The 26969-nt window shown below is 42.2% G+C and overlaps 1 protein-coding gene across 1 annotated transcript; it reads left to right on the forward strand.

Annotated features, from left to right (window-relative positions):
* The first annotated feature begins 1071 nt into the window (after positions 1–1071).
* LOC146649088 (cAMP-regulated D2 protein) lies at positions 1072–25401 on the forward strand. Its single transcript, XM_085386665.1, has 8 exons — positions 1072–1539; positions 3504–3705; positions 4135–4268; positions 6542–6669; positions 6831–6949; positions 7425–7565; positions 7840–8012; positions 24767–25401. The coding sequence occupies exons 1-8, from the start codon at positions 1072–1074 to the stop codon at positions 25217–25219; spliced, it is 1818 nt and encodes a 605-aa protein (XP_085242791.1). The 3' UTR covers positions 25220–25401.
* The last annotated feature ends 1568 nt before the right edge of the window (positions 25402–26969 follow it).

Consider the following 26969-nt stretch of genomic DNA (forward strand, 5'->3'; position numbering starts at 1 on the left):
AAGTGGGTCATACTTACCGATTCATTAATGTGTAGTGCATCACTTTATATGTTACAGCTGGAGATTATTTTAATTGCTTATATTCTGCTTTCCAGCTTTATTGTAATAATACGCATTCGTTTATTTATAATAACATATTACTACAATCAATTATCGTCAGAATGTTAAGTAATTAACACTTTGAAACAAAAAAGGGTTAATCTGAAAAAAAAAAACATACCATCTATATGTTTGATGGTGAAATTACACGAGAAACTGCTTCCATCATATAAGTGATTCTACAGTCTGAACTCTGGGTGCAACTCAAAAAGAAATATCACACTGTAATCATTATTACTGGAAACAAGAAAATTATCTAATCCCATACTTTAAAAAAAAGAAAAAAAAAGCAGGTTTTACGAATTTTCTGGATTTAAATTCGACTTTTAATTCTTTTCGAGAACAGCCGACATGCTAAAGATTGAGATCTTCCAAAAGGGGGAAATGTGTGTTAATAAAATAAAATAATAAAAATTAAAAATCAAAGCATACTTTTCTATGACATAACCCCAATTACAGAATAACTGTGGCATGTTGTTGTACATAAGGCCTGTAGATGGCACTGTGTACCTTGTGTTTGCTGTCCTCTGCCTGTAAAGAAAAGCGTATTAATAAATGTATTGGTTTTAATTATACATCAGTGACTGATAAGTCTGAATGGTAAAGGAGAAACAGATTTTTATATAAGCACAGAAACCGGCGTTCATGGAGCCCACTGCTTGGCTCATCCCTGTTTACCATTTGTGCGTGACTGCGATTACATTAAGCAAAGGAAAGACGACTCGTCCTCTATTAGTGGTCCTGCACCGCAGAGTCTGCATCCAGCTGTTCAGAGTCTACTGGACAGCACTCAACAGTAAGACAGAGCAGCTTTTGTCTGTTTAATCTTAATAAGGAACCAGGCAAATTGGAGTCACAAGCATGCAGAGTGTGCAGAGAGTTTCAGGCGTATGAGGGCCGCAGCCATAAGTCAAGTCAAATCATGATCCAGGCAGCTGGTCTGGGGAAGTATTAAGAGTATTCTATCACAATATGGAGAACTGGCACTGTTTGCTGCTGCTGTGCACACTGAGTTTAGAGCTTTCCTCTGGAGGAGTTACAAAAAATGATGATGACATCGACCTTGTCAGCTTTTTGAGAAATGTCTACCCCGAGCCGTTCATCATCAACCGAGACTTTGAGATAAACTCCGTCGAGGAGCTGGGACGCCCGGGGGACCCTGCAATCATACAGCAAACCAAGGACAAACCTGTCACTCAGGATACAGATGGGGCTGCTGGACCAGTGGTGATAACCAAAGATGGCCAGATCAAGGGGATTACTGTGGATAAGGCCCATGTATTCTATGGTGTTCCGTACGCAAGTCCTCCTGTTGGGGCTTACCGCTGGAAGCCCCCCAGACCTGTGAGTCCTTGGCACGGGGTTTATGATGCCTCCTTTCCCAGGGCCGCATGTATGCAATTCTGCAGTAAAGCTATCACTGAGGAGTGCCCTAAGAGTGTAGGTGTATTACAACCTTGTATTTCTTTATATCCTGCTACGATGTTTTATATCACTTTAATGTTACAGCTTGAGGTTATTTTAATTGCTTCTGTTCTGCTGCTTTGTGATAATACATAGCTGTTGTGATTAATAATAATAATGGATTGGATTTATATAGCGCTTTTCAAGGCACCCAAAGCGCTTTACAATACCACTATTCATTCACTCTCACATTCACACACTGGTGGAGGTAGCTACAGTTGTAGCCACAGCTGCCCTGGGGCAGACTGACAGAAGCGAGGCTGCCATATCGCGCCATCGGCCCCTCTGGCCAACACCAGTAGGCAAGTAGGGTAAAGTGTCTTGCCCAGGGACACAACGACCAGGACAGAGAGCCCAGGGATCGAACCGGCGACCTTCCGGTTACAGATGCGATTCCCAACCCCCTGAGCCACGGTCGCCCGTAATGTGCTGACATGCTAATTATCATAAAATGACACTAACAGTATAACACTGAAATTTTAATTTGCATAGGCTTAGTGCACGCAAACTTTCACATGTCAAAGATATTTCATATCCAGTTCAATTAGACTGGTTAGATGCAGCAGGTGGATCAAAAGAGCTGCCACTGACAGTGTGATGAAGCCATGGATGCTAAATTCTGCACTTAGAGATGAAACCAATTTCATTAGAGTAAAAGTGAACAATCCAGCCCAGTGAAAGTCGTTAGAGTCCATGTTGTAAGGCTCACGTCACATGGAGCGGCGTCACTTTATGAGGCCATTGTTAATAAATTATATTTAGCAAAAAGATTCTCAAAGTGACAAATATCTATAAATAAAAACCTATGTATATTTGTTTTTTATATATTTAAATTGTATTTACAGAATACAATTTCCAAACTAGTACAGTTATTTACAATGAGGGAGAGCAGTTATGCTACTTTGCTGTATGCCAGATTTTTAAGGACAGCTGATAATAATCTTGTGTGAGTAGAAACGTAGTCAAAATCCAAATGTAATTTAAGTTAGCGATATTAAGAGTTTTTAACAACATGCTCCAGTTATCCATCTGTTTGTTTAAACCGGCAAACCTACCAAGACTATTAACAATATCTGTGTATATAAATAAGAACTATGTCCTTACACTAATACAATAAGCTTTCTGAATCAACTTTCTGTCTAAATATGATTTAAAAACATAACAACAACAAAAAAAAGTGCCAGCCACTTAAAATAACTGCAGAATGTATGTCGGTAAAATGACAGCAGATAACTGAGGCGATGAACAGTCTGCAGCTCAGGAGGTAGAGCTGCTCATCCAATAATTGGAAGGTTGGTGGTTCGATCTGGCTGAGATCACCAACCACCAACCAAGATACTAACCACAAGCTGTTGCACAGTTGGAGTACGAATGTGTGTAAATGGGTAAATAAAGTATGTTATATAAAATGCTTTGAGTGCTCCAGTAAAGTAAGAAAACATCATATAAGAACCAGAACATTTAACAAAAAGTGGAGAATCCAAGCACTCGTATATGCAGCACTGGGACTACCTAACCTCTGAGAAATTCAACTTTATTAAAAACAACTAACAAACAATATCAATAAAATTAATTCAGAAAATGTGAGTAAGCAAACTGAGTACACTAACCAAGAGACGGTGCTCAAAGGGGACAAATGTCCTTATTCAGTCCTAAATAAGGTGTAAGGAGTATAAGAAACCTGCTGTGTGAGCCTACTAATTAGTTTGTACCATAAACACTAAATAAATAATTTATATTCTATCTGCAGTTTTTACCTTTCACCTGGCTGGCAATTGCCTCCTAACTCGTATCCATGTATCCGTGTATCCATGTATCCATGTATCCATGTCACACACGGCCAGAAGTATTAAATTCAAAAGAAAAAAACAAAACAAGATAAAAGTGACAACAAAAAGTGAAAAATTGAATGACCTGCATCCTCTAATGTCTCCAAAAAGGTCAGTGAGGATTGTCTCTACCTCAACATCTTTGTACCACTGGATGTGGACTTGAGCTCTCCTCTGCAGAGCCACCTGCCTGTCATGGTTTGGATCCATGGTGGAGATTTCATTGCTGGTTCTGCCTCCAAGCCTCTGTATGATGGACGTTTCATTAGTAACTTCACCCACAGTGTTGTTGTAAGCCTGGAGTACCGACTGGGTAAGAAGGATTACGTTTAAATGGACCCATTAGTGTGTAACAGCCTGTGTATTTGAATCTCAGTGCCTGTGTCACTCTATGATCCCACGTCAGATTTCACTGTGCACACAGGGATAAAATTCAGATGAACTTTAGCAGTGGACGTCTCAAAGGCAACAACAAGAAACTCGTGGAATCACTTAGTGAAAATAAGAATTTACTTATTATAGAGAGCATGTGTGCGTCTGTGTGTGTGAGACAGTACGAGCCTGAATAATGCTTGTGTGCCACTTTAAAATGGCCGAGCCTGTTGGTAATTACTCTGCTTTCCTGCAAGACTGAAAACAGGAGCTCTGATATGTGAACAGTAATTTGGAGCTCGGAGGAAATGAATGTCTTGCCTGAGTCAATTACGTCTTGTTGATCATGTGAAATCCTGCATCATTAAAGGTGCATTTGGGTTCCTTGTGTCGGGAAAAGATCCTCACACATCAGCTGCAGGGAATTATGGGATCCTGGACCAACAGGCAGCTCTTCTTTGGGTCCAACAGAACATTGCTGTGTTTGGAGGGGATCCCGCCAAGGCAAGCAAGCACACAGACACACACACACACACACACACCTAAGATAATTATTTTAAAATGAGGCATTTATTAATAAGGTGGGAATAAACATTGTAAGAAAACAGGACAAAAGAAGAAAAAGGGGAAAATACTGAGAGAATGACCACAGTGGGGAAAATAGTGAAGCAGTTGCTTCCAACAGTTAAAGATACTCATTGTAAACTTTATGCTCAGAAGCTCCGACATATTTTCTCAAATTCATAAAGTATAAACATTTAAAGAAAAGTATAATCTCAGAGGGGAAAAAAGGAAACACATTTCCAAATTTGATAACTCACTTGGTTTGGTTTAGACCAAAAGTTTCATGCTATTTCCATATTTAATTCTTGGACTTTGCTAGAGTAACTTTTACAGTTTAAAGTCATTTTTGTTTATCTCCTGTCAAATGCAGCATCTTAATTAACCTTCTACTTAAAGCATGCTATTTGAACCTCTTCCACTTTTCTTTTAATCCAACTTTGTTGTGATTTGTTGCCCTTCACAAACAACAGATTGGAACAGCATTCAGGTGCCCTTAGATGGCCATTTTAAGGAGATCTGCTTTCAGTGACATCATCTGACATCACAATTCTTACCTTTTTCTGTCATTCTGTTGTATACCTGCTGGTGTGGTTGGGATAATTGTCCTCTTGTAAGACCGAGGCCAAGCTTTAGCTGTCAGACTCACTTTTCTCTAGAATACTTTGGTAAACAGGAAAGTTGACTCAATAATGTGTCTGCAGAATAAGCCCAAATCATCACCTCTCTACCACCGTGCTTGACATTTTGTTTGAGGTTTTTATGCTGATATGCTGTGTTTTGTTTTGTTTGGCAAAAACAAACAAACAAACAAACATGTCAATGTCCATTATAGCCAAATATCTGCACTTTGGTCTCATCTGTCCAAAGGACGTTGATCCAGAATTCTTGTGTTTCTTTTTCAGATGCAACCTTCCAATACTTAGCCATGCAACCATGTTCTTTTTAGTGAAAAGAGACTTTCTCCTTGCAACTCTTATATTCCTTTATCATTATCATATTTACCATGCTAACTGAGGCCTGTAGGGCAATGTTTGTGGCCCACTATTGTTGATGCTGTTTATCCTCATATATACCTGAATTATCCAGACCAGCAAAGCGCCAGAACTTCTGCTCTTATAGCAGAAGTTTTTTGCTGATGAACAGTTTGATGCAGTTTGGTGCATTTGATTATCAGCACCGGTCTACTTTATAATTTCACTTTCTATGGGCATGCTCAGTTTTTCACAAACGTCTTCTACATTTTGGCTTAATTTAATTTTTGTTAAATAAATAATGACATGGTATAATATGTCCTCTTTTGTTGCTCATCTGAGCTTATTTTATTACCTGGTAAGGAACAGGTTATTTCTGTTACACCCTGATTGTCATGGATCGCTGTGTGGCAAGCAGGAGGGGGACCCAAATGCAAAACTCACAGACACGGGGATGAACTCGAGAAACACAGCTTTAATGCTGGCACGGCAGAACACAGGAAATACAAAACTAAACTGGGAAAAGTAAACTAACACTCTCAGGTAGACACAGGAAGATCCACACAACATGAGGGAGAACGCGACGCCGAACAGAGGGAGACGCAGACAGAAATACACAGAGGGTTAACGAGGAAAGTGGGAACACACGGGGAACACAGCTGACACAGATAACCATAACGAGACAGGGCGGGGTGAACATAACACTGACGGGAGACGGGCAGAGTCAAACAGGAAGTACAAAGGTTCAGACAGGAGGAGAGAGAGCACGGGGAGAACACAGACATAACAGGCTGGGGAAAACATGGAATAAAACACGAAAGGGGACAAGGGCTCATGAATACATAGAGGGGCACACAGGGGGTGAGAGTCACAAAGGGAAAGCACACAGGGAACATCATAACAGGGCAACTCAGGAAACAGAACCTAAACAGGGAACTGAATACAAAAATACAAGAGAACTAAGAATACTGGGCCAACACGGCCCGGGACCATGACACTGATAAGTTAAGCCTTTCTCAGGTCAAGCCAACTCCAAATTACAAAGTTTCCTTGAAGAAGCAAACTTGCTTTTCTTTCCAAGCTCCTTAGACTACGATCACCTGGATGTAGATGTCGTACATTTACTAAGCCTAACTTTCATTGTTCTGTTTGTATTTCGTTTGATATGAAATTAATATTTTTTGCAATATTAACAGAAATTAAGTTAAAGAATTTTAAGTAGCGACATTTTTTTAAAATCAGGTCACAGTATTTGGGGAGAGTGCAGGCGCTCAGTCGGTAAGCCTTCACCTGATGATCCAAAGCAGCAAGCCTCTGTTTAACCAGGCCATCCTGCAGAGCCTGCCCTTCTCCATCCCTCTGAAGACCAGGTGAGGAACTAACAGCTCAGGGCAATACTGGGCATGGATGTGAGATAGATGCATGCTTTGATTTAAAGCTGAGCATTAGATTACGTGAAAGATCTTGATCACATTTCAGGATGACTTCAAGCTGAAATGTAATTTTCTTTTTTTCTGCACATCTTTCCCAGACATGATGCCCTGAAACTGGGAAAAGGCTTTGCTAAACAGACGAACTGCTCTGTGAGCGACTTTGTCTGCCTGCTGTCTCTCACTCCGCAGGCCATCCTGGCCGCCCAGATGAAAACAAGTAGGACGCCACAAACCCCAGATTTAGAGCAACACTCATTGCTGCCCACATATTACATAAGGAAGCAGGATATAGTATATTTGTCTGCAAATGACTGTGAAAAACATGTTCATAGTGAGATACTTGTAAACAAAATCATTATGACTGAACAATGAGCCTCTAAAGGGGCAATTAGAGTAATTTTACTGTCTAACAGCAAGGAATAAATTTGATATATCTGCAGGCCCGACATTGTTATTGATCTGTATCACTGTGATTACATCATCGACAGCAGTTTTCAGGATGGATGAACTCACGGTTATAGCTTATAATTGAGGCAGGAAAATGCACTCTGGAGAAGAAGTTTAGCTCCCTTCCTTAGACAAACAAATCACATTAATAGGCTTTTGAGTTTTTATAACACTGCATACGATGCATTGCTTAATATACTTTTCTCCCTCTGTGTTTTAACTTGCCAATCTGTTTTTGATCCCAGGTTCCAAGATTTTGAACCCATTCAGGTTTCTGGAGGTTTTTGAGACGTGGGGTCCGTATATCGATGGGGAGTTAATCAAAGAGCAGGCTGTCACTGCCTTTCAAAAGGGGCACTGGCAGAAAGAAAAGCCAATACTGCTGGGTAAGAGCAATAAGAGAAACCACATTGTATTATTACTGTTATTATTCAGGATTTATATTTTATTCTCTCAGCTTTCTGCTTAACTCCCACTGGTTCTTGTTATACAACTATTTGATATGAAAATTCCGACATCATGACAAAGCTGAAGGCAATGTTTGATTTTTAAGTACAGAGACAATCAGAAAAGCCATTGGGCAGAAGAATCACAGCAAGTCCACAGGCAACACAGACATCTACTTGTTTCTTTAGAGCAATGTTGTTTTCTGTCCTGCAGGTACAACATCCGAGGAGGGGGTTCTGTTTGCGTATGGGGTCTTCAACAAGCCAGTCTCCACAGTGGAGTGCACCGTGTACATCACAGCCATCTTTAAACAACACACCCTACAGATCCTACACAAGTACCTGCCCCTGTACAGGGATGCTGACCACAGAAATATGCTGGCTCAGGTAAGAGGAGTTTAATACCGTCTTTTTAGTGTTAGTATTGCTCTTAAATTGGAAAAGAGTCTTTCACATGGCTGGGGAGGAATTTCGGCCTGCTTTTGTTTTGCAGAATTTTGCAGACGTTTTCAAACTTGAATGCCCCGTTTAAAGCCCTGCTAAAGCATTTTGGCATTTCCTTCAGCACTTTCTGGCAGAGAGTCTTGTCTTGTAGCAGCCCCGATCATCACACTACCACCACCATGTTTGACTATTTGATATTTTTTTAATGAAATGCCAGAGATTACTGGACACAAAACTTGAACAAAAGTTCATTTTTGTCCCATCAACCCAGAAAATATTTTCACAAAGTCTTGGGGATCATCAGTTTTTAGCAAATGTGAGTTGAGCCTTTATTGTTCTTTTTAGTAAGCAGTGATTTTCGTCTTAGAACACAGATGCCATTTCTGCCAAGTCGCTTTCTGATTGTAAATGATGAACACTTTGACCTTAACTGAGACAACAGAAAACTGCAGTTGTTTAGATGTTGTTCTCAGTTCTTTTGTGGTCTCCTGGATGAGTTGTGTTTGTGCTTGGAGTCATTTTGGAGAGAACTTCACCACTGTTCAAAGTTTTCCTCCCAACGACCTTGTAAACTTTTCCAGAATGTTTTTCTCATCTATTCTCAAGTTTCCTCAAAATATGGCATGATGGTGGTGTTTCTTTGAGATTTTTTACTTTCTCACGTATGACTTTAGATAGCTTCTATCCCTCATTAAACAAAATCATCATTTAAAAAGTACATTTTGTATTTAGTAGTAGTAGTAGTAGTATTTATTTATTTATTGTCATTGTCAAGAACAATGAAATTGCGTTTGGGGCTTCCATACAACCCACTATCTTTGTCTAATATTTATATATGCAAAAAAGAAAAAAAGAAAAAAAAAGAAATAATCTAAATGATCAAAATTTACACCTTTTACCACTTTAAATATATAAAGTGCACCATACTGGCAAATATTTAAAAGTGCCAGTATGGTGCCATATTATTAGGATGCAATGTTTGACTTTAAGCCTCAGTTTTATATAGGTAGGGCTGGTGTGCAGTTTAACACTGAAAACAGGTCAAATGTAGTCCACATGTAAAAGAAGTTCAATTTCTGGTTTGAACATGCTGGTTGGTGCGTAGGTCCTCTCTGTGCTAGCTTGTTAGTTTTTTCAACAGCTCTCATGGTTTTGATCTCTATCTCACACACTCATACTTAACAGGTGGAGAAAATCCATGTCACTTACATCGTCTTGATGCATTCTCAATCATCCAGGTAAGTCCATCTGGACGTAGCGTTTTCAGTTGGAGAAACATTTCGTCACTCATCCAGGTGACTTCTTCAGTCTCAGCTGACTGCAGGTTTCCAATCTTATATCACATAAATGGCCCCATGAAAAGTGGCAGGTTAGCCTCCTTAGACTGTGAGATTTCCATCAGTAATGGGGGACATCTAAAAGCTGACGTGTACCGGAAACCTACGCATATGGGTCAGTATTTAAGGTTTGACTCTCATCATCCACTGGAGCACAAACTGGGCGTCATCAGGACGCTACAACACAGAGCAAACACCATCCCCACTGACACAGCAGCCAGGGAGGCAGAAGAACATCAAGAAGGCCCTGAGTAACTGTGGTTATCCCAGCTGGACTTTTGTCAAAGCTGGACAGGCACCTAAAGAAAGCTCCAGCCGATCCAGGAGAGAAGGACAATCGCTGCCTAAGCAAAAACCTGTAGTGATCCCATATATGTCAGGAGTATCGGAGCAGTTGAGACGCATTTTTTCTAAACACCGGGTCTCTGTGGCTTTTAAACCCCAAAACACGCTGCGCCAAAAACTGGTCCACCCCAAGGATCGGGTCCCCCGACACAAACAGAGTAACATAGTGTACGCTGGTAAGTGCAGGAGGATTGCCAGGATTTATACATCGGGGAAACCAAACAACCTCTGGCGAAGCGGATGGCACAACACAGAAGAGCCACCTCGTCAGGCCAGGACAGAATCAACCTTTGGAGACATGTCACTTACAGCTGTTTGTAGTAGTCTTTTTTTTCATACCAGCAGCATGAAGTAGCAGATTTAGATCAATAATTATTCATGACTGCTTAAATTTCCAGCGGACACTAATTTTATGATAAATTGCTTCAGATATTTGTAATGGTTAACATGATGGTTGGTAAGCAAACCAACATTGTCTGATGTTGGCATGTGCTAGCATAAACGTCTTTGTGTGCTGTGTTTATCATTAATTTTGATGAGGGAAAAATGAGAAAACCCCCGAGCAGTATTCTGGCTGCGATTTTGATGAATAGTGTAAGGTGTCAGCCTCTGGGAGCGGGTCAGGAGGTGACACCTATTTAGTATTCAGTCACAGCTGACTGTGCAGTGAGGCTGTCCTGCATTTCTTCGTGAAGGGTGCTTCTTCACAGGACCGGGGGTCAGTGCAAATATCCGAGCATTGCTGGGAAATGTATTTTAAAGAAGCTGTTTTGAATTTTTCCTGCCATGCTACTGTGATTTATTATTGCTGTTCCTATATAAAGAGGAAATGTTTTCCCTCACTCATTAAAAGTGTAACCCCTAGCCTCCATTGCCAACCTTGAAATTATGACAATAATTATGGTTGCCTGCCAGAGACAAAGTTTTGAAGAGACCAAAGGCTAATTATCTAGAGTCCCTTGCTTGCATTTCCTCTGCTACAGGGTGCACTGGTTAACACTTGAAGAAGAGTTCACAGAAATAGAGAAATATTCAGTTCACAGAAGGGGAAGTTTCTGAAGCATGCTGCTTTTGATCCGACAAATTGCATATAATTAATATTCCTCCGTTTGCTGTGGCTTCGTTTCTATCGTTGTTCTATCTGGTGGCTGTCAGGAAAGTGTCAGGGAGCTTTACATTCAGCCAATAATTTGCAAGAACCTGCAGAGCCGAACATCTCTACAAACCTAATGCGCTGTCTGTGTTCAAGAAGTCAAACAGCTTATGTAAAAGAAAAAAAGGATGCATTTACATAATGAGCTGCATCTGAAGAGGTTTTGTTCTGTTCCATTCCTCCTCTTGCTCACAGACTGAACAGTAAATCCTCACACACACTCTGCCACACACATGCATCAATAACTACTCATTGCGTGGCTGTGTGAGGCAGGACATCACGTATGGATCGATAACCCTCCTGGCCAGTGCTTGGTGTGTAATGAGGACCCAGCTGTGTTGTACTGTCTGCCGCCTGTCTGTGTGTAATGAGTGATGGGAAACTGAAAACAATTGAACTCTTGCTGCTGAAGTTGGTTTGAAATAAATGTTGCATTTCCTTATGACCAGACTGAAAAGACAGGAAGATTTCACCACGCATCAAACTTTGGCATTATAAGTAACCTTCCAGATTTCAGTGGAAATCAAACAACATGCTTTAACGCTGCCTACAGAGGGAGCTACAGCTCCACTGTCTCTCATTCAGTATTTTTTTTCTCACCTCCATCATTTGTATGGGTGAATCATTGGGACCACCTGGAGTCAGGGAGGTTGTCTGCTTGAGATTCAGCTTGACTGCTCCACTAAGAAGCAACTCGTCTCTCCTGAACATCTACAATGACAGGGGGGACGAGCTGAGGAATCACAGATGAAGTAGAGGACAGGCTTCCAGAGGAGGAAGCAATGACTGGAGGAAGACACCCTGTTTGTATTAATGCAAGTAGAGTGAATAACAAAAACATCTCTTAGAATGACGTACTCTGATTGGCCTTCAAAATGATTATAAGATTGTAAACTCCATAAAGGTACAATCTCTTGCAGCCTGTGTTATACTGCATCAGCTCAAACTAAGTATATAAAAACAACTGTCACCTGAGTGTAATCTTAAATAATGTCATAATCACTGATGTTAAAAACTGTAATACGTTTGCTACATGTAATATGAGCAGTGTTAGTCATTGTGACTGACCCACAGAGAATTAGCTGTTGACTTTGCAGTTCCCCACTGAGTGTTTTAGCATCACTTACATCATTGTTTTGGTTCCTACGTCCAACAGCTATGGTTTAGTCTCACTGATGTCATCAACCTCATTTTCAAGTAGCTGCTTTCAGAGAGGGAGCTTTAATAAATCCAGAGTAAATAGCCTGAGGTATACTCAGCACTATCTGTCGGGAGCAAATAAAGTCAGGAACTAGCTGGCAAACATGCTGGAGATTTTTCCAGTTAAAACGCCAGCTATTTCCAGAAAGACTAAACAAAGCAAAAAATGAAATATCCAAAGTCAGAATGTATCTGTCCAAAAATCAAGATAAACTGCAATAAATACAAGTGCCAGATTGAGATTAAACATGCAGCTAGCCAGCTTTTTATCTTGCAATATGTAGTAGTACCATTACTGGTAGCATGTTTTCCAAAATTGTGGCTTTGAAGCAAAACGATACTGAGCCATGGGGGTAACTTCGACTTACTGAAAAGTAAAATATATATGTTCTACCTTATAAATAACCATCATCATATTTGCAATAATTCAGAATGAACTATTAGAGGTATAATTGCCACAAAATTAAAGAAGCATACTGATGACATGGCATCAGTCTTGTTTTGCCATTTTGAGCTGCGTTTTTCACACGTGTGACACTAATGTTTAGCGTTTGCTGCGTTTTTACTAACTGGAAAGTTTCTTTTTCTGTCCAAACGTATGTTTGGAAGACTTGGTTCCACACTTCAGTCTCAGTATGGTGTACAGAGGTTAGCACTGTTGCCAGCTAGAAGGTTTTGGATTTCTGATCTTCCAGCAGTGTTTGTTGAGTTTTCATGTTCTTCATGTTTCACTGTGGCCGTCTCAGGTGATGTTCTAAACGGGCTGTAGGTGTAGATGTGAGTGTTTGTGGTTATGTGCTGCCTTTTCCCACCCAAGGAAAATCATGCAAAACATTTTTACCTTTCAGAAAGATGCATTTATTGCTTGAATTTAAATCATAAACACCAATAAAACCAGCAAACCTCATATATTCCTTAGCTATACACATGAGGAAAATGAAGTACAACCTTACAGCTTCTATAGGAATCAAGAGGCTGATAATCAAAGGCACTTCATTAGTTGATCATTAGCATCTGTGCCCACTTCTGCACTGAAGCAAAAGATTTGCTGGTCTGAAGCAGTCAGGTGTGTCTTAACTCAATAGCAGAAATGATTTTTCCAGCAAATTCACCCCAAAGTCAGATTGTGAAATGCTCTGTGAAACATGCACCTCAGACTTTACAGGTCTGAGTTAGCATTTCAAATATAAAGTTCATGGCAGTGCAGGACTCTTCTTTCTTTCAGCAGGTTTCTGTCACATTTTTCAATTCAGAATGGAAGGTATCTTCCCCCAGGGAACTCCAGGGGGGTCAGGAGGTGACACTGCTGGATATATTTAATATTCAGTCGCAGTTCACTCTGCAGCAGGGAGTTGGTGAAATTACAACAGGAGCTTACTCTTCCACGTACACACACTGTGTGTCTTTATAATAAGTTAATATACTGTGTTGTGTTGTTTGTTGCGTTGCGGTGTGTCATATCGTGTCGTGTTGTGTTATATGTAGTGCCGACGTAGGACAGTTTTCCAATTTCATTGTACTACTGTACTATGTGTGACTGTGCAATGACAATAAAGAGTTATCTTATCTATAAATGCCACTTTTCCTGAGGCCCGCAGGGGTCAGCGCAAACCAGTCACAGTGGAAGCAGATGTGGAGAGCTCAGCTTTAAATCAAATCAAATCAAATCAAATCAAATCACTTTTTATTGTCACATCACATGTGCAGGCACACTGGCACAGCACATGCGAGTGAAATTCTTGTGTGCGAGCCCCACAAGCAAAAGAGATGTGCAAACACAACAACACAAACGAGCAAAATACAAGAATGGCCAACCTGAAACTAATAAATATATGTACAATATATAATAGTGTATGCATTTCTGGATGTGTATACTAAATATTTTCCTACGTGTGTGTGTGTGTGTGTGTGTGTGTGTGTGTGTGTGTGTGTGTGTATACACATTTTTACAAATTAAATAGTAAAAAAAAAAAAAAAAAAAAAAAAATAATAATAATAATAATAATAATAAAATATATAAAATATACAGAGTGAGACATGTGCAAAACAGTGGCATTACTGTACAGTATGGAGTGCATAATGTTGAAGTTCCAGTAGTGAAGCTGAGGTGTCTATGACGTGTTCAGCAGTCTGATGGCCTGATGGAAGAAGCTGTCTCTCAGTCTGCTGGTACGGGACCGGATGCTGCAGAACCTCCTTCCTGATGGAAGCAGTCTGAACAGTTTATGGCTGGGGTGACTGGAGTCCTTGATGATCCTCCCCGCTTTCCTCAGGCACCGCTTCCTGTAGATGTCTTGGAGGGAGGGAAGCTCACCTCCAATTATCCGTTCAGAGCACCGCACTACTCGCTGGAGAGCTTTGCAGTTGTAGGCGGTGCTGTTGCCATACCAGGTGGTGATGCATCCAGTGAGGATGCTCTCAATGGCACAGTGACAGAAGGTCCTGAGGATGCGGGGGCTCATGCCGAATCTTTTCAGTCTCCTGAGAAAGAAGAGGCGCTGCTGCGCCTTCTTCACTGTTTTGTTTGTGTGTACTGACCACGTAAGATCCTCAGCCAGGTGTACGCCAAGGAAGCGGAAGCTGCTCACTCTCTCCACAGCAGCGCCGTTGATGGTGATGGGGGTGTGTACTTCTCTGCACCTCCGGAAGTCCACTATCAACTCCTTTGTCTTTGCGACGTTGAGGGTGAGATGGTTGTCTTGACACCAGTGGGTCAGGGCGCTGACCTCCTCCCTGTAAGCCGTCTCATCACCGTTGGTGATAAGACCCACCACTGTAGTGTCGTCCGCAAACTTCACAATGATGTTGGAGCTGTTAGTGGCTGCGCAGTCGTAGGTGTAGAGTGAGTACAGGAGAGGGCTCAGTACATACCCCTGTGGAGCACCAGTGTTCAGTGTGACGGGGGATGAGGTGATGCTGCCCAGTCTGACCACCTGGCGTCTGTCAGACAGGAAGCTAAGGATCCAGCTGCAGAGGGAGCTGCTCAGTCCTAGATCCTGCAGTTTCCTGTCCAGCTTCGAGGGAACGATGGTATTGAATGCTGAGCTGTAATCTACAAACAGCATCCTCACATACGTGTCTCTCTTCTCCAGGTGTGACAGGGCAGTGTGTAGTGTCAGGGCTATGGCATCATCAGTGGACCTGTTGTGGCGGTATGCAAACTGTAGAGGGTCCAGTGAGTCGGGTAGTGCAGAGCAGATGAAGTCCCTGACCAGCTTCTCGAAGCATTTGCTTACGATGGGGGTCAGGGCTACAGGTCGCCAGTCGTTCAATGAGGAGATGGTGGAGGATTTGGGTACAGGGACGATGGTGGCCATTTTGAAGCAGGCTGGGACTACAGACAGAGAGAGGGAAAGGTTGAAGATGTGCGTGAACACTCCAGCCAGCTGAGCCGCGCATGACCTGAGGACGCGGCCGGGAATCCCGTCCGGACCAGTAGCTTTGCGTGCGTTCACCTTCCTGAAGCACTTCGGCACATCCTCCTCAGACACAGTGTGCGCACTGACGTCATCCGCGGTGCGCACACTGTCCGGTCTCATGGTGTTCGCTGTGTCGAATCTAGCGTAGAATACGTTTAGATCCTCACACAGAGAGGCCGTGGTCTGCGGTGTGCTGGTTTTCCCTCTAAAGTCTGTGATCGTGTTTAGTCCCTGCCACATACTCCGAGGGTTGTCAAACTGTTGTTCCACCCTGTCCCTGTACTCACGTTTGGCTGCTTTGATCGTCTTCCGGAGTTGGTAATGTGCGTGTTTGTAGTCCGACGTGTTCGCGGAGGCAAAGGCGGTGCTCTGTGCCGCCAGTGCCGCGCGAACATCTCCGTTAATCCAGGGTTTTTGATTTGGGAAGGATTTGACTGTTCTGGATGGGACGACATCTTCCACGCATTTCCTGATAAATCCACAGACTGAGTCTGTGTATTCATCAATGTCTCTGGCGGCCACGTGAAACATTTCCCAGTCCGTGTGATCAAAACAGTCCCGCAGCGCAGACTCCGATTGGTCCGTCCAACAGTGCACCGCCCTCCGGGTTGGAGCTTCCTGTTTCAGCTTCTGCCTGTAGGCGGGCAGGAGCAGGATGGAGCAGTGATGGAGCAGTTTTAGTCCTACAATTTTTATATTTATGGAGTATATACATTTTCTCTGCATTAGACAAACACAGTATTTCTGAGTGCATTTTGAACAATACGACTAACATAATCAACTTCGTTCCCATTGAAAACCCCACTAACCAAGTCTATGAGCTCTGTGACAAGTCTCGCTATGGCAGAATTATAAACACCTCTGCTGTCCTAAGGAAAAATGAGACTTGATTTTGTAAGCGAGGGAATTTCAGCTGAATCACTGACAAGCTCATCGACTCTGTGTGAAGTGCTGCCATCACTATGAGCAGTTTCAGTAAAGCGGCAGCTTCTGTCAGACTACTAGAAATGACGTGGTACAGATTTTTATGTCTGTGAAGGTTCTCGGTCATCCAGGTCATCGTAGTCCAAGGAGCTTGGAAAGAAAAGCGTCTGGAGGTTGGCGAGCAGCCTCCCAAAGAGAGAGTGAAGGCCAGAGAGATTACAGGATCTAGCTTTTATACTCCGGTCATTCCCATCGCTCATGTGCTGTTAGATCATTAACGATCTGACCAGTGCTGCGGGGAGGGAACACAAAAGGGCCCAAACAGTGCTACCAGGCCATCACGCGCCCACCCATAAAAATAGGGCTTAGACAGCCATGACGTTAGTTAACATTTTGCCAACACTTGAAGTTGTATTACTAGGACACAGCCCTTGATAATGCATCAGCCAAAACATTGTCTGCTCCCTTTATGTGTCAAACTTCCAGATTATATGGCTGAAAGAAAAGGCACCATCTCAAACGCTGATTGGGATTCTGGGGATTCTGAAGAAAATGAAGGAAGGTGAGGCGATTGTGATCTGTGTAAACTAAAACAGGATTCCCCCCTGCCCCTACATACACTTCAAAATGTTGTAGAGCCCATATTAAAGCCGATGCGCCCTTCTCCACTATCGAGTAGTTCATTTGGTATAATTTGAACTTCTGGGAGAAAAAACTGACAGGAAGGTCCACTCCATCCTCCCCCTCCTGCAACAGAACACCATACCAGTATCTACCTGTAGTTTGAGTGGCTTATCCATGCAGGGAGCCGCTAGAGCAGGTACAGAGGAAATCAAAATTTTCACTTCCTGAAAGCCTTCCTGACAAGGTGGCGTCCAAAAAATCGTAAGCTTGTAGCCGAGAAGGTTAGAAGCTACAGTGGAAAATTCTTACAGAATTATCTGTAGTAGCCAACAATCCCAACAAAGCAACCAAGTTACTGGGTGACTCAGATGTCCCTGTAAAATGGAATCGCCAGGCGCGCATTGGTGTAACATCCTCTGCACCACTTGCACAGACATGATAAGGCTTTAACAGGTATGCATGAAAAAGTGATTTCCTTCTGTGGTTGGGAGTAGCAACCAGATGATTTCGATCTGACACCTGCCGCAGTGTCTTCCAATCATCCTGTAAAACTGCTAGTCGACCCTGAACAGTGTGACCACAAACCAATTAATTTGGGCTGAACCCAGTCCCAGCCTGAGTAACTTCTCGTACCACTAGCATGAGCCAGTCCCTCATTGTTTTGGTTTCTACGTCCAACAGTTATTGGTAGGCAGTCCCTCCTTCCAGTCACGATCCACTTCCGTACAATAAGCACGCAACAGGACTTCAAGGTTTGGTGAAACCTTTCGATAGCTCCCTGACTTTGTGGATGGTAAGGATTGGACTGGGCATGTTTTACCTGAAGGAGCTTCAATATTTCTGTGAACATACTTGATGTGAAATTTGTCCCTCGGTCACTCTGAACAATCTTTGTGATACCAAAAACCGAGATAACCTGTGACAGGGCTTTAACCACTGCTCTCTGGTAATGTTGGGTATTGGGTAACCAGCTGCGTAGCGAGTAGTTAAACACATCACTGTTAATAAGTACATATTTCCTGCCTTTCACCTGGGTAACGGCCCCACACAATCAATCGGCAAATGCTCAAAAGGTAGGGCAGCACGGTGGCACGGTGGTTAGCACTGTTGCCGCACAGCAAGAAGGTCCTGAGTTCAATTCCACCATCAGGCCGGGGTCTTTCTGTGTGGAGTTTGCATGTTCTCCCCGTGTTTGCGTGGGTTCCCTCCGGGTACTCCGGCTTCCTCCCACCGTCCAAAGACATGCAGCTTGTGGGGATAGGTTAATTGGATAATCCAAATTGTCACTAGGTGTGAATGTGCGAGTGAATGCAAGTGTGAATGGTTGTCTGTCCCTGTGTGTTAGCCCTGCAACAGACTGGCGACCTGTCCAGGGTGTACCCCGCCTTTCGCCCTATGACAGCTGGGATAGGCTCCAGCCCCCCGCGACCCTGAAAAGGATAAGCGGAAGCGAATGGATGGATGGGACATAAAGCACACCCAACATGCTCCTCTGACCATTGACGGAGCGTCTGTGGAGAGAGTGAGCAGCACCAAGTTCTTGGGTGTGCACATCACAGAGGATCTCTCCTGGACGTACAACACCAACACCACAGCACTGGCCAAGAAATCACAGCAGCGTCTCTTCTTTCTCCGCAAACTAAGAAGAGCAGGAGCACCAGCCCCCATCATGTACACTTTCTACAGAGACACCATCGAGAGCATCCTGTCGAGCTGCATCACTGTGTGGTTTGGAGCCTGCAATGCGTCCTGTCATAGAACCCTCCAACGCATAGTGAGAGCTGCAGAGAGGATCATTGGTGTCTCTCTCCCCTCCCTCCAGGACATTTACAGCACCCGTCTCACTAAAAAAGCCCTTTGCATAGCGGCTGGTCCCACGCACCCAATGCAAAGCTTCTTCAAGCTGCTGCCGTCAGGGAGGAGACTGCGGAGTCTCCAGGCCAGGACCAGCAGGCTGAAGGACAGCTTCATCCATCAGGCTGTCAGGAAGCTTAACTCCCTTCCGATTCTGCCCCCTCTCCCCTCTTCTCCTCCACGGTCTCACTGAACTCTGTCATACACACACACACACACTCTCTGACTCACTCACTGGCCTGCACCAGTTACCAGTCACTTTGTGGAGCATTGGACTGCCATTACCTCATAAGACTTTGTTGTTACACTATCTCTTACCGTATATTACTAAATCTCCATTTGCACTATTTGCTTATTTGCACTACTCTGCCTGGTTTACACTCAATGTCATTTACCCATTATATTGTATATTGTATATTGCATAGCTTTCTTGTTATAAGTAAAATGGTATTGTAATTATTTAAATTTTTACTTTTTAATTATTTTATTTGCATTTTTTAATCACTCTCTTATATTTAAATGTTCATTTGCTATTTCATCTAGGGTTTGAGAGTAACGAAATTTCTATTCTCTGTATGTCCTGTACATGTGGCAGAATTGACAAATAAAGTTGACTTGACTTGACTTGACTTGACTTGACTAAAGGTGCTCAATTGCTTGGTTGGGCTTTCCAATCACTTGACAAATGTGACCTGTTTTAATGAACAAGGAAATGAACTTTTTCAGTTTTGGCCCAAAAAAATGGCAAAGGACTCTGTCATAAGTTTTCTGAACACCTAAATGTCCAGCAGTGGAATCATGAGCCGTCTTCAAGACATCCGCTCTAAGTTTATGTGAGATGACAGAAAGCATGTCCCATTAAAGCTGGGCGTACACTGTGCGATTTTTGGCCCATTGTGAGCTGATTTTTCAGTCGTGCGACCGTTTTGGTGATCGACCCGAGTTGATATACTGCTTAACGATGGTGGCCAAGAGCAACTTCACCCTGTACTAGCTCTAATGACAAAAACAGATGATGTAACGGTACAGTCATTACATTTCAACTCATACCCAGGACTTTAGAACAGCAACCAGTATCAATTTCTGAGGGCAACACTGGGATAAATAAATGATAAATCCAAAGCACCTCTGTCTCTAAGAATGTTTACAGCTATCTTCTGGTCATGACCCACCAATGAGACTAAACCTGCAGATACGTATGGTCTATACCCTGGGTCAGTGAACTGGAAATCCAGTGGATTTCTTTGAATAATCCCAGGAGTAATCGCAGACCTAGTGTGAACCTGCACAGCAGCTATTACCTTATTCCTTTCAATGGGGGCAGCCAAAACTGCAAAGGCAATGTTTCACTGAACGAGTTCCCTGTGCAGATTTAGCCTCAGCCTGCAACAAAGGGCACTCATTTTCCCAGTGCCCTTCACCTAAACAGTAATTGCATGTCCTACTTTAGTTTCAATTTGCGCTGGTAGAGTCTTGTTTAGTAATTGCATTCTGTTGGCCCTTTCTCCCAACTAACAAGACAATCTCCCTGCTTCCAACCACAACCTCCTTTGATTGTCAAAGTAAACTCATCTGCCAACACTGCAGCATCAGAAGCATTTTTCACTTTCTCCTCATTCAAGTATGTAGCTACTCATTTAGGAAGAGTGGACCATAACTGCCCAGCAAAACAAGCTCCCCCAACTGTTCAAATGTACTTACTCCAGAGGCAGACCACTGTCGTATCTTAGCCAACCTCTCAAAATGCAATAAATAAATAAATATTGTCATAAGCTAGTAGAGACATCAAAAAGTTCTCTGAAGTCTGGTGAGCTAGTCTGACAAGAATCAGGAAGCTGACCCTTAACCAGGTTTAGTCTATAATGCTCTAAAGTTAGTGAGAGGCACACAGCAAGCTAGAGTTCAGAGTTTGGTCTTGAGCTTGTTTTTGTCCTACAGCACAGTGTGAACAGTACTTTTTGGGGTGCACCATGATGAAAGAGCAAACCTGACATGCCTAAGCTGAAAAAGCTTTGCCTAGTGAGGCCAAAGCTTGGACTGTCCTGCAGTGTGCTTTATACAGAGTGATGCAACTTGGGTAGTGTTGTTTCTGTGTGATTTCTACTGATGACTGGAAAAATCTCATACTTGGGCTCTGACGTAGATGCTGCACCTCTCCTCTCTGGTGCACCTTGAGATGTTTTATCAAACAACCTGAATGAAAAAGAGCCATAACCTATTTTTTACTCCCAAGCTTGGCATTTAAGCAGATTGCTGTTTGCTATCTGTCTTTCGTCTTCATCTCTTACTAAAAAAAATTCCCAAAAGGAACCTTATCAGGATGTTAAAAAAACCCAAACATTATCTCCATGGCACCAATGGTGCCATGACACAGAACAATATATTGAACACAATCAACTTTACTGAAAAGAGGCAAGGGCAAGTTATTCCAGGGGTAGAAGATGAGGATCGGTCTGGGTGGAACACTCTAGGTCTCAGAAGTGGTATTTACCAGATGTCATCATGTGGTCACATGTAGGAAATAAAACCACAAAGGTGGAACTAATAGTAAAACAGAAGGTGGGATATTAGGAAAAAACAATCTAGTATCAGCAAATGGTCCAGCATTACATGACTGCTTACAATGGAAGTGGCCCAGCTCAACCATTCTGGAATCTCCAGATAACATTAGGCTTAAGGGTTCCCAAGAGAAGAACTCATTTAGGAAAGTGGTGGAAAGAGCTTCCTGGTGGCTGTGGCCTAGGAGAGATGTCAAGGCCTGGAAACTGTATGGAGATGAGTAGTGTTCATTGCTGAACAGCCAACTCATGACCTCAGTGGCCACATTTACTGAAAATGGTTGTGATATGCCTTCTCTTATGTAAATAAAAATGTCAGTAATTGAAATTGAAATGTCCTTTGGTAACATGGTAATTTTGCATTGTTCCCTCTTTTGCTGCCACTGCTCCTTCCTTGGACGACTTTTGATAGATACTAACCACCGTATCCCACAAAAGCCGGAGCTTTGGAGATGTTCTGCCCCGTCTTCTATCACAGGTTGGCTCCTGTCAAACCAGGTCAAATCTTTACACCAGCCCATTTTTCCTGCTTCTAACACGTCAACTTTGAGGATAAAATGTTCACTTGCTCCCTGATATATCCCACGCACTAACAGGTGCCACAGTGAAAAGATAATCAGTGTTATTCACTTCACCTGTCAGTGCTCAGAATGTTGTGCCTGATCGGCATCCATAGATGAATACGTTCAAATGCACAACAGTTACTGAATGGAATTTTTAAAGCATTTGTTCTTTCTGAACATGACAATAATCTGACACTGGAGAAAAGAAGCGTGCCCAAAAACAAGAACAGATTTTAGCAACGAGAGAGCAAGTTGGACGGGGGAGAGAGAAGAATAGAATAGAATAGAATAATCCTTTAATTGTCCCACAAGGGGAAATTTGGGTGTAACAGCAGCGATAAAGACACATAAACAAACAAACAGTACACAAGACACAGAACAGAAACATACACAATTTTTACATATTTACATCAAGGACAGTGGTTACCAAAAACAGAGTACTGTACCGTTATTAAATTAAATACAGATAAGAGGCAAACCCAGGTTGTAGTGTGAATCGGTTGATAAAATAGTGCCAAGTTGTGAGGAGAAATTCTTTTCAAAAGATATAATAAACATAACTTGTGCTCGTATTGCCTTGAATGTGTGAGACATGATCATAAACCTGTGTGGCAAAAAATAAATAAGTAAATAAAAAGAATTGAGTGAGAGAGACAGAGAGAGTCCCGTCAAAGTCAGCAAGTTGTTTTCAGCTTTCAGATGTTCAGCTGTGTGGGTGCAGGTTGTGTGCTGCTGAAAAAGACACATTGGTTTCTAGGTAACAGGCAGGAGAAGACAGTCTACCTTCATTTTCTTTGCTTCTTTTTAGCCGAGAGGGAACAACATTTTCGCTGCTCTGCCCTTAGCCCATCTCTTTGTAGATGCAAGGCTAATTAGTTATTCTTTTTCTTTTCTACACACGGCAAACTCCAAAAGAATTGCAGTAAAGTACCGACTTGGATGTTTCTTTAATTTTAAATCAGATTGGTTGTTTTCATTTTGTTTCCAGGCTTAATACTATTCAATACTAGTATCTGACTAGTTAATTAATATAGAGCTACATATCCAGCATATGGAACATACAGCCATGAAATTTGTCCATACTTAACCTTAACCCACAGGTTATTATGGCTTTAAGCAAAGGGTAGGCAGTAGGCATCCATCCATCCATCCATCCATCCATCCACCCACTTCTGTTTCCCCAGTTCAAGGTCATGGGGTGAATTGAGCCTATCTCAGCTGTAATATGGAGCGAGACAGACATAGTAATATAATAAGAATATGGTAATTACTAGGGTAATCTTTGTGTGTGATCTAAAATGAGTTGGCAAATTTGCAAAAAAGAATTCAGAAGGGAGCAAATATTTTACACTGCACTGATGGGTAAAGTGCAGAAATAAAGTACTATTTGAAAAGCTTGAGTGGTCATAAGTAAATGACAGTTTTCGCAAAGGTGGGCTTACCTACCTTGACATGACCCTTGCCAATGTCAAACTTTAGGTGAGCATCATAGATGTGAATGGTGGATCTGACTGCAAATCTAAAGGACTTTGTGGTAGCAACTTGTCACTCAGAAAGCAGCACCCAATAGACACAGTGCTTTTCTCTAAGCCGTAAATGGTAAGGTGAACATCGAGCTTTACTGAGATTTGAAATTCACAATTGAGACTACAGCAGAGGGCCAGAGACATGAGTGCGAGTTTAAGGCAATTCATTAGTAACTTCACTTTGAAGAGTGAGATGATGATGACCATTTATTGTTCCAGAAAAAACTGTTTGATGAAGATTTGATCCATTACTGTAGGAGGAATATTGAGTGAACTGCATGTCAAGCAAAAGGCTTGTTTTACAATTTTGAATAGCGTCTTTCATACACATATAAACCTCATCTTATCGATTCTCTTATCGACTTTCATTAGGTTCTCAGTGGCTGCACTTTGAGAGTGGCCACCATCGTTAAGCAGCATATCAAAGACATGACATTCATGTATTCGTTCTTGTTGTGCATGCTGTGTGGTCAAATGTTTCTGCATGTTCAAGGTATTTCAGCTGTTTGTTATGATCAGTGTTGGCGTTATTGCTCAAACAAGTAATGTAGTGCACATATTACCCGGAACACTTAAGTGATGCAGTTGTTACAAAACAACCTGAAACGCATTGTCTCATAATTGTCAGCTAACAATATAAACCTATAGACTACAGTTCCACACACTCCCCTGGTACATTTCCTACAATGAGCAGACTATTGCACAAGTTCAGATAGAACCGATAGGCAAGCAGAACAACAATTTCAAGGAACTAAAGTACTAGGAGCTGGTCCTTTACAAGAACCGGTTCTCTATTCCCATGCCTCATAAAGCTGATAAAAAGTCCAGGTTTGTGAAAGTCATTACAAATCATCCTGAGAGTGTAGATTTGCCAAATTTCATTATAGTTCAGGCACTAAGACAATTTTGTGCCAACCCACCCATGGGATGTCTGATTGGACTTTGGTGGTACTATTAGTAAGGTTGTGTTTTCTGGAGTTATATAATTTATGTTTTACTCCAGTCTTATCTGATCTTAATCTGCAAAAACCACAAAGATCAGGTGGTGTTACTACAGGAAAAACAATGCTGATCATCAGAGTTAGTGGGTTTTATCTTCATGCAACATGCTTGTTTGTAAAACATTTAATAACAAGACAATTAAGACATAAATAATGTGACCTCACCATCTCCCTCTTATTTTCCTTTCCTCAGATTGTTACGGATTTTGTCTTCTTATGTCCATCGAGGAGGTCAGCATGTGCTGGCACAGCAGCGGGGAGCAAGTTCTGGATGTATGTTTTTGACCATGTGATCTCGGACCGCAGTGTCTGGTCAGGTCTCACTTTCTGCTATGAGCATTCCTGCCATGGTGCAGAGCTGCCCTTTCTTTTTCATTCAGCCTCTGTGGCCAACTTCACCCTGTCACCGTCGGAGAAGCTGCTGTCCAATCGAATGCTGTGCTACTGGGGTGCCTTCGCTCACACCGGCGACCCTTCCTCCAGGAGCCAACAGACAACTTTCTGCCGGGAGCAGCGTCTGCCTATTTGGCCGCGCTATTCTGACACCAGTGGCTTTCTGGTCATGAACCTCACTGTGCGTTCCCATACGCAAGCCGGAACCAGAAACCATATATGTGATTTCTGGGACCAGCTGGGCATCTACTAGAGAGGGAACAGGCTGGGCATGCTGTTCTTTTGTTGAAACTAGAGTCAAAAGAATGGCTCTTTTCCCTGCATTGTTTTGTTTCTAAAAGTAGGATGTGTAGATGTCTGCTCTAGCTTTGCTCTAGAGTTAGTTAGTTAGTTAGTTAGTTGATGGAGTTTTGCTAGTTACTACAGTACTGCCCTTTTGTCTTTTGTTTGTTGCAAGTAAACCATGTATTTGTTTGTATGCGAGATTTCTTTTCTAATTGAATGCAAGTCTGCATGACTTGAATTGTTATCTAGGAGCAAAGCAGCCAGACGGTACTTTTTAGCTATATCAGTCACCAGACTGGATTATTACAACAATTCACAAATTCATTACCATAATGTTTGGTACAAAAAATCATTGCTTAGGGGGAATCCTGCTCATTCTGTTCTGTTGTTTATTAGGGATTTGCATATTTGGACTGGAGTGAAATGTCTTGTCAACTATGTGGTGTGGTCCAAAATATTTTTCTGCCCTGAAAACACATCACTGAGTTATTTCTGCTCACAACTTATTAGGACCTGCAGCCATGTGTTGTTCTAAGAGAAAAGCCTCCCTTTACAAAATGTTATGACTCATAAGACACTGGCATCAAACACTTAGCCAGAAGAAAGCTGGTTCTATCTGGCAAAAGGGGAAAACGAATGCATTTGGTAACAGTGGTGAACATCAGTAGGACGATTGGTTGATGGAAGGCTAGTTTGGTTTCTGGGATCACGTCTGCTATGCAGGCTAATGTCAAAGAAATGCAGAATATCTCAAACAACAGGAAATTGGATTTATGTTGACTGAGCAAGTTAGTGGTGAGCTGGTGAACCATATCTTGCTGCCTATCTGTAACCAAATCCTTCCTGGAAATACTATTTACCTTATATAACCTGCGACTTTAAGGCAAAGTGATTGAAGATTAATTGAACTAATAATGCTGGTAGAGAAAACCACTGACCGGCATATGACAGTATGGTAAATACTCTGCTTTAAATGTGGGTCACTGGAACTAACTGCCAGTCACAAAGCAATGGTAAAGAGGGAATTGTTGCATATGAGCCCTAGAAGGCAGCATGGTACTACTCAAATTTGGGCTGCCAGTGATGTTTTTTGCTTTTCGCACCCCCCTGCAAACCCCAGTAGTCTTGCAGTGGCACCATTTCTCACACGTCATTGTTATGCTCTCCTGGCTATTGTTTCTATCTTAGATTATTAAGTAATTAAGAATTAAACCCATGTCAGTCTCCACTTTATATTGTACCTTATGAGCCAGGTAATAACCCTAAAGGCCATCAGCAACACATCTGCGTGTTGTGAAAAGTAAATGGCTTGACGCTCTCAGCTAAGTCACTGACATTTTATTTGACATGTTATGTCAAAACAATTCAGTTATGATTCTCATCATATCAGTCTTGCCAGTAAGTGATATGGGTCCACAACGAATGCTAATCTAAATTTACATAAATAAGGGTACAGCTTGTCATATCATCCAAGAACAGAGGAGGCAGTAATTTGTGTGAAATAGTTGTAGTTTATGAGTTTTACGTTCCAACAGAAGTGGTTTGAAGTCTTTCAAATCCTTCACTTGATCTGGGAGCTTAACTGACAAATGTCCAGTCATAAGCCTGCTTCCTTAGCCTTCAGGCGTTCACCACTCCTGTCTCTTTCTAGAGCAACTGAAGTGGCCTCTCTCCCTACTGGCACAAAGGCCACAGTGAATTGTCCTGTTTCCTTTGGG

Source organism: Rhamphochromis longiceps, linkage group LG17, assembly GCF_057381845.1.
Source record: "Rhamphochromis longiceps isolate RC_006_pf linkage group LG17, R_longiceps_female_GT1.1, whole genome shotgun sequence".
NCBI lineage: Eukaryota > Metazoa > Chordata > Actinopteri > Cichliformes > Cichlidae > Rhamphochromis > Rhamphochromis longiceps.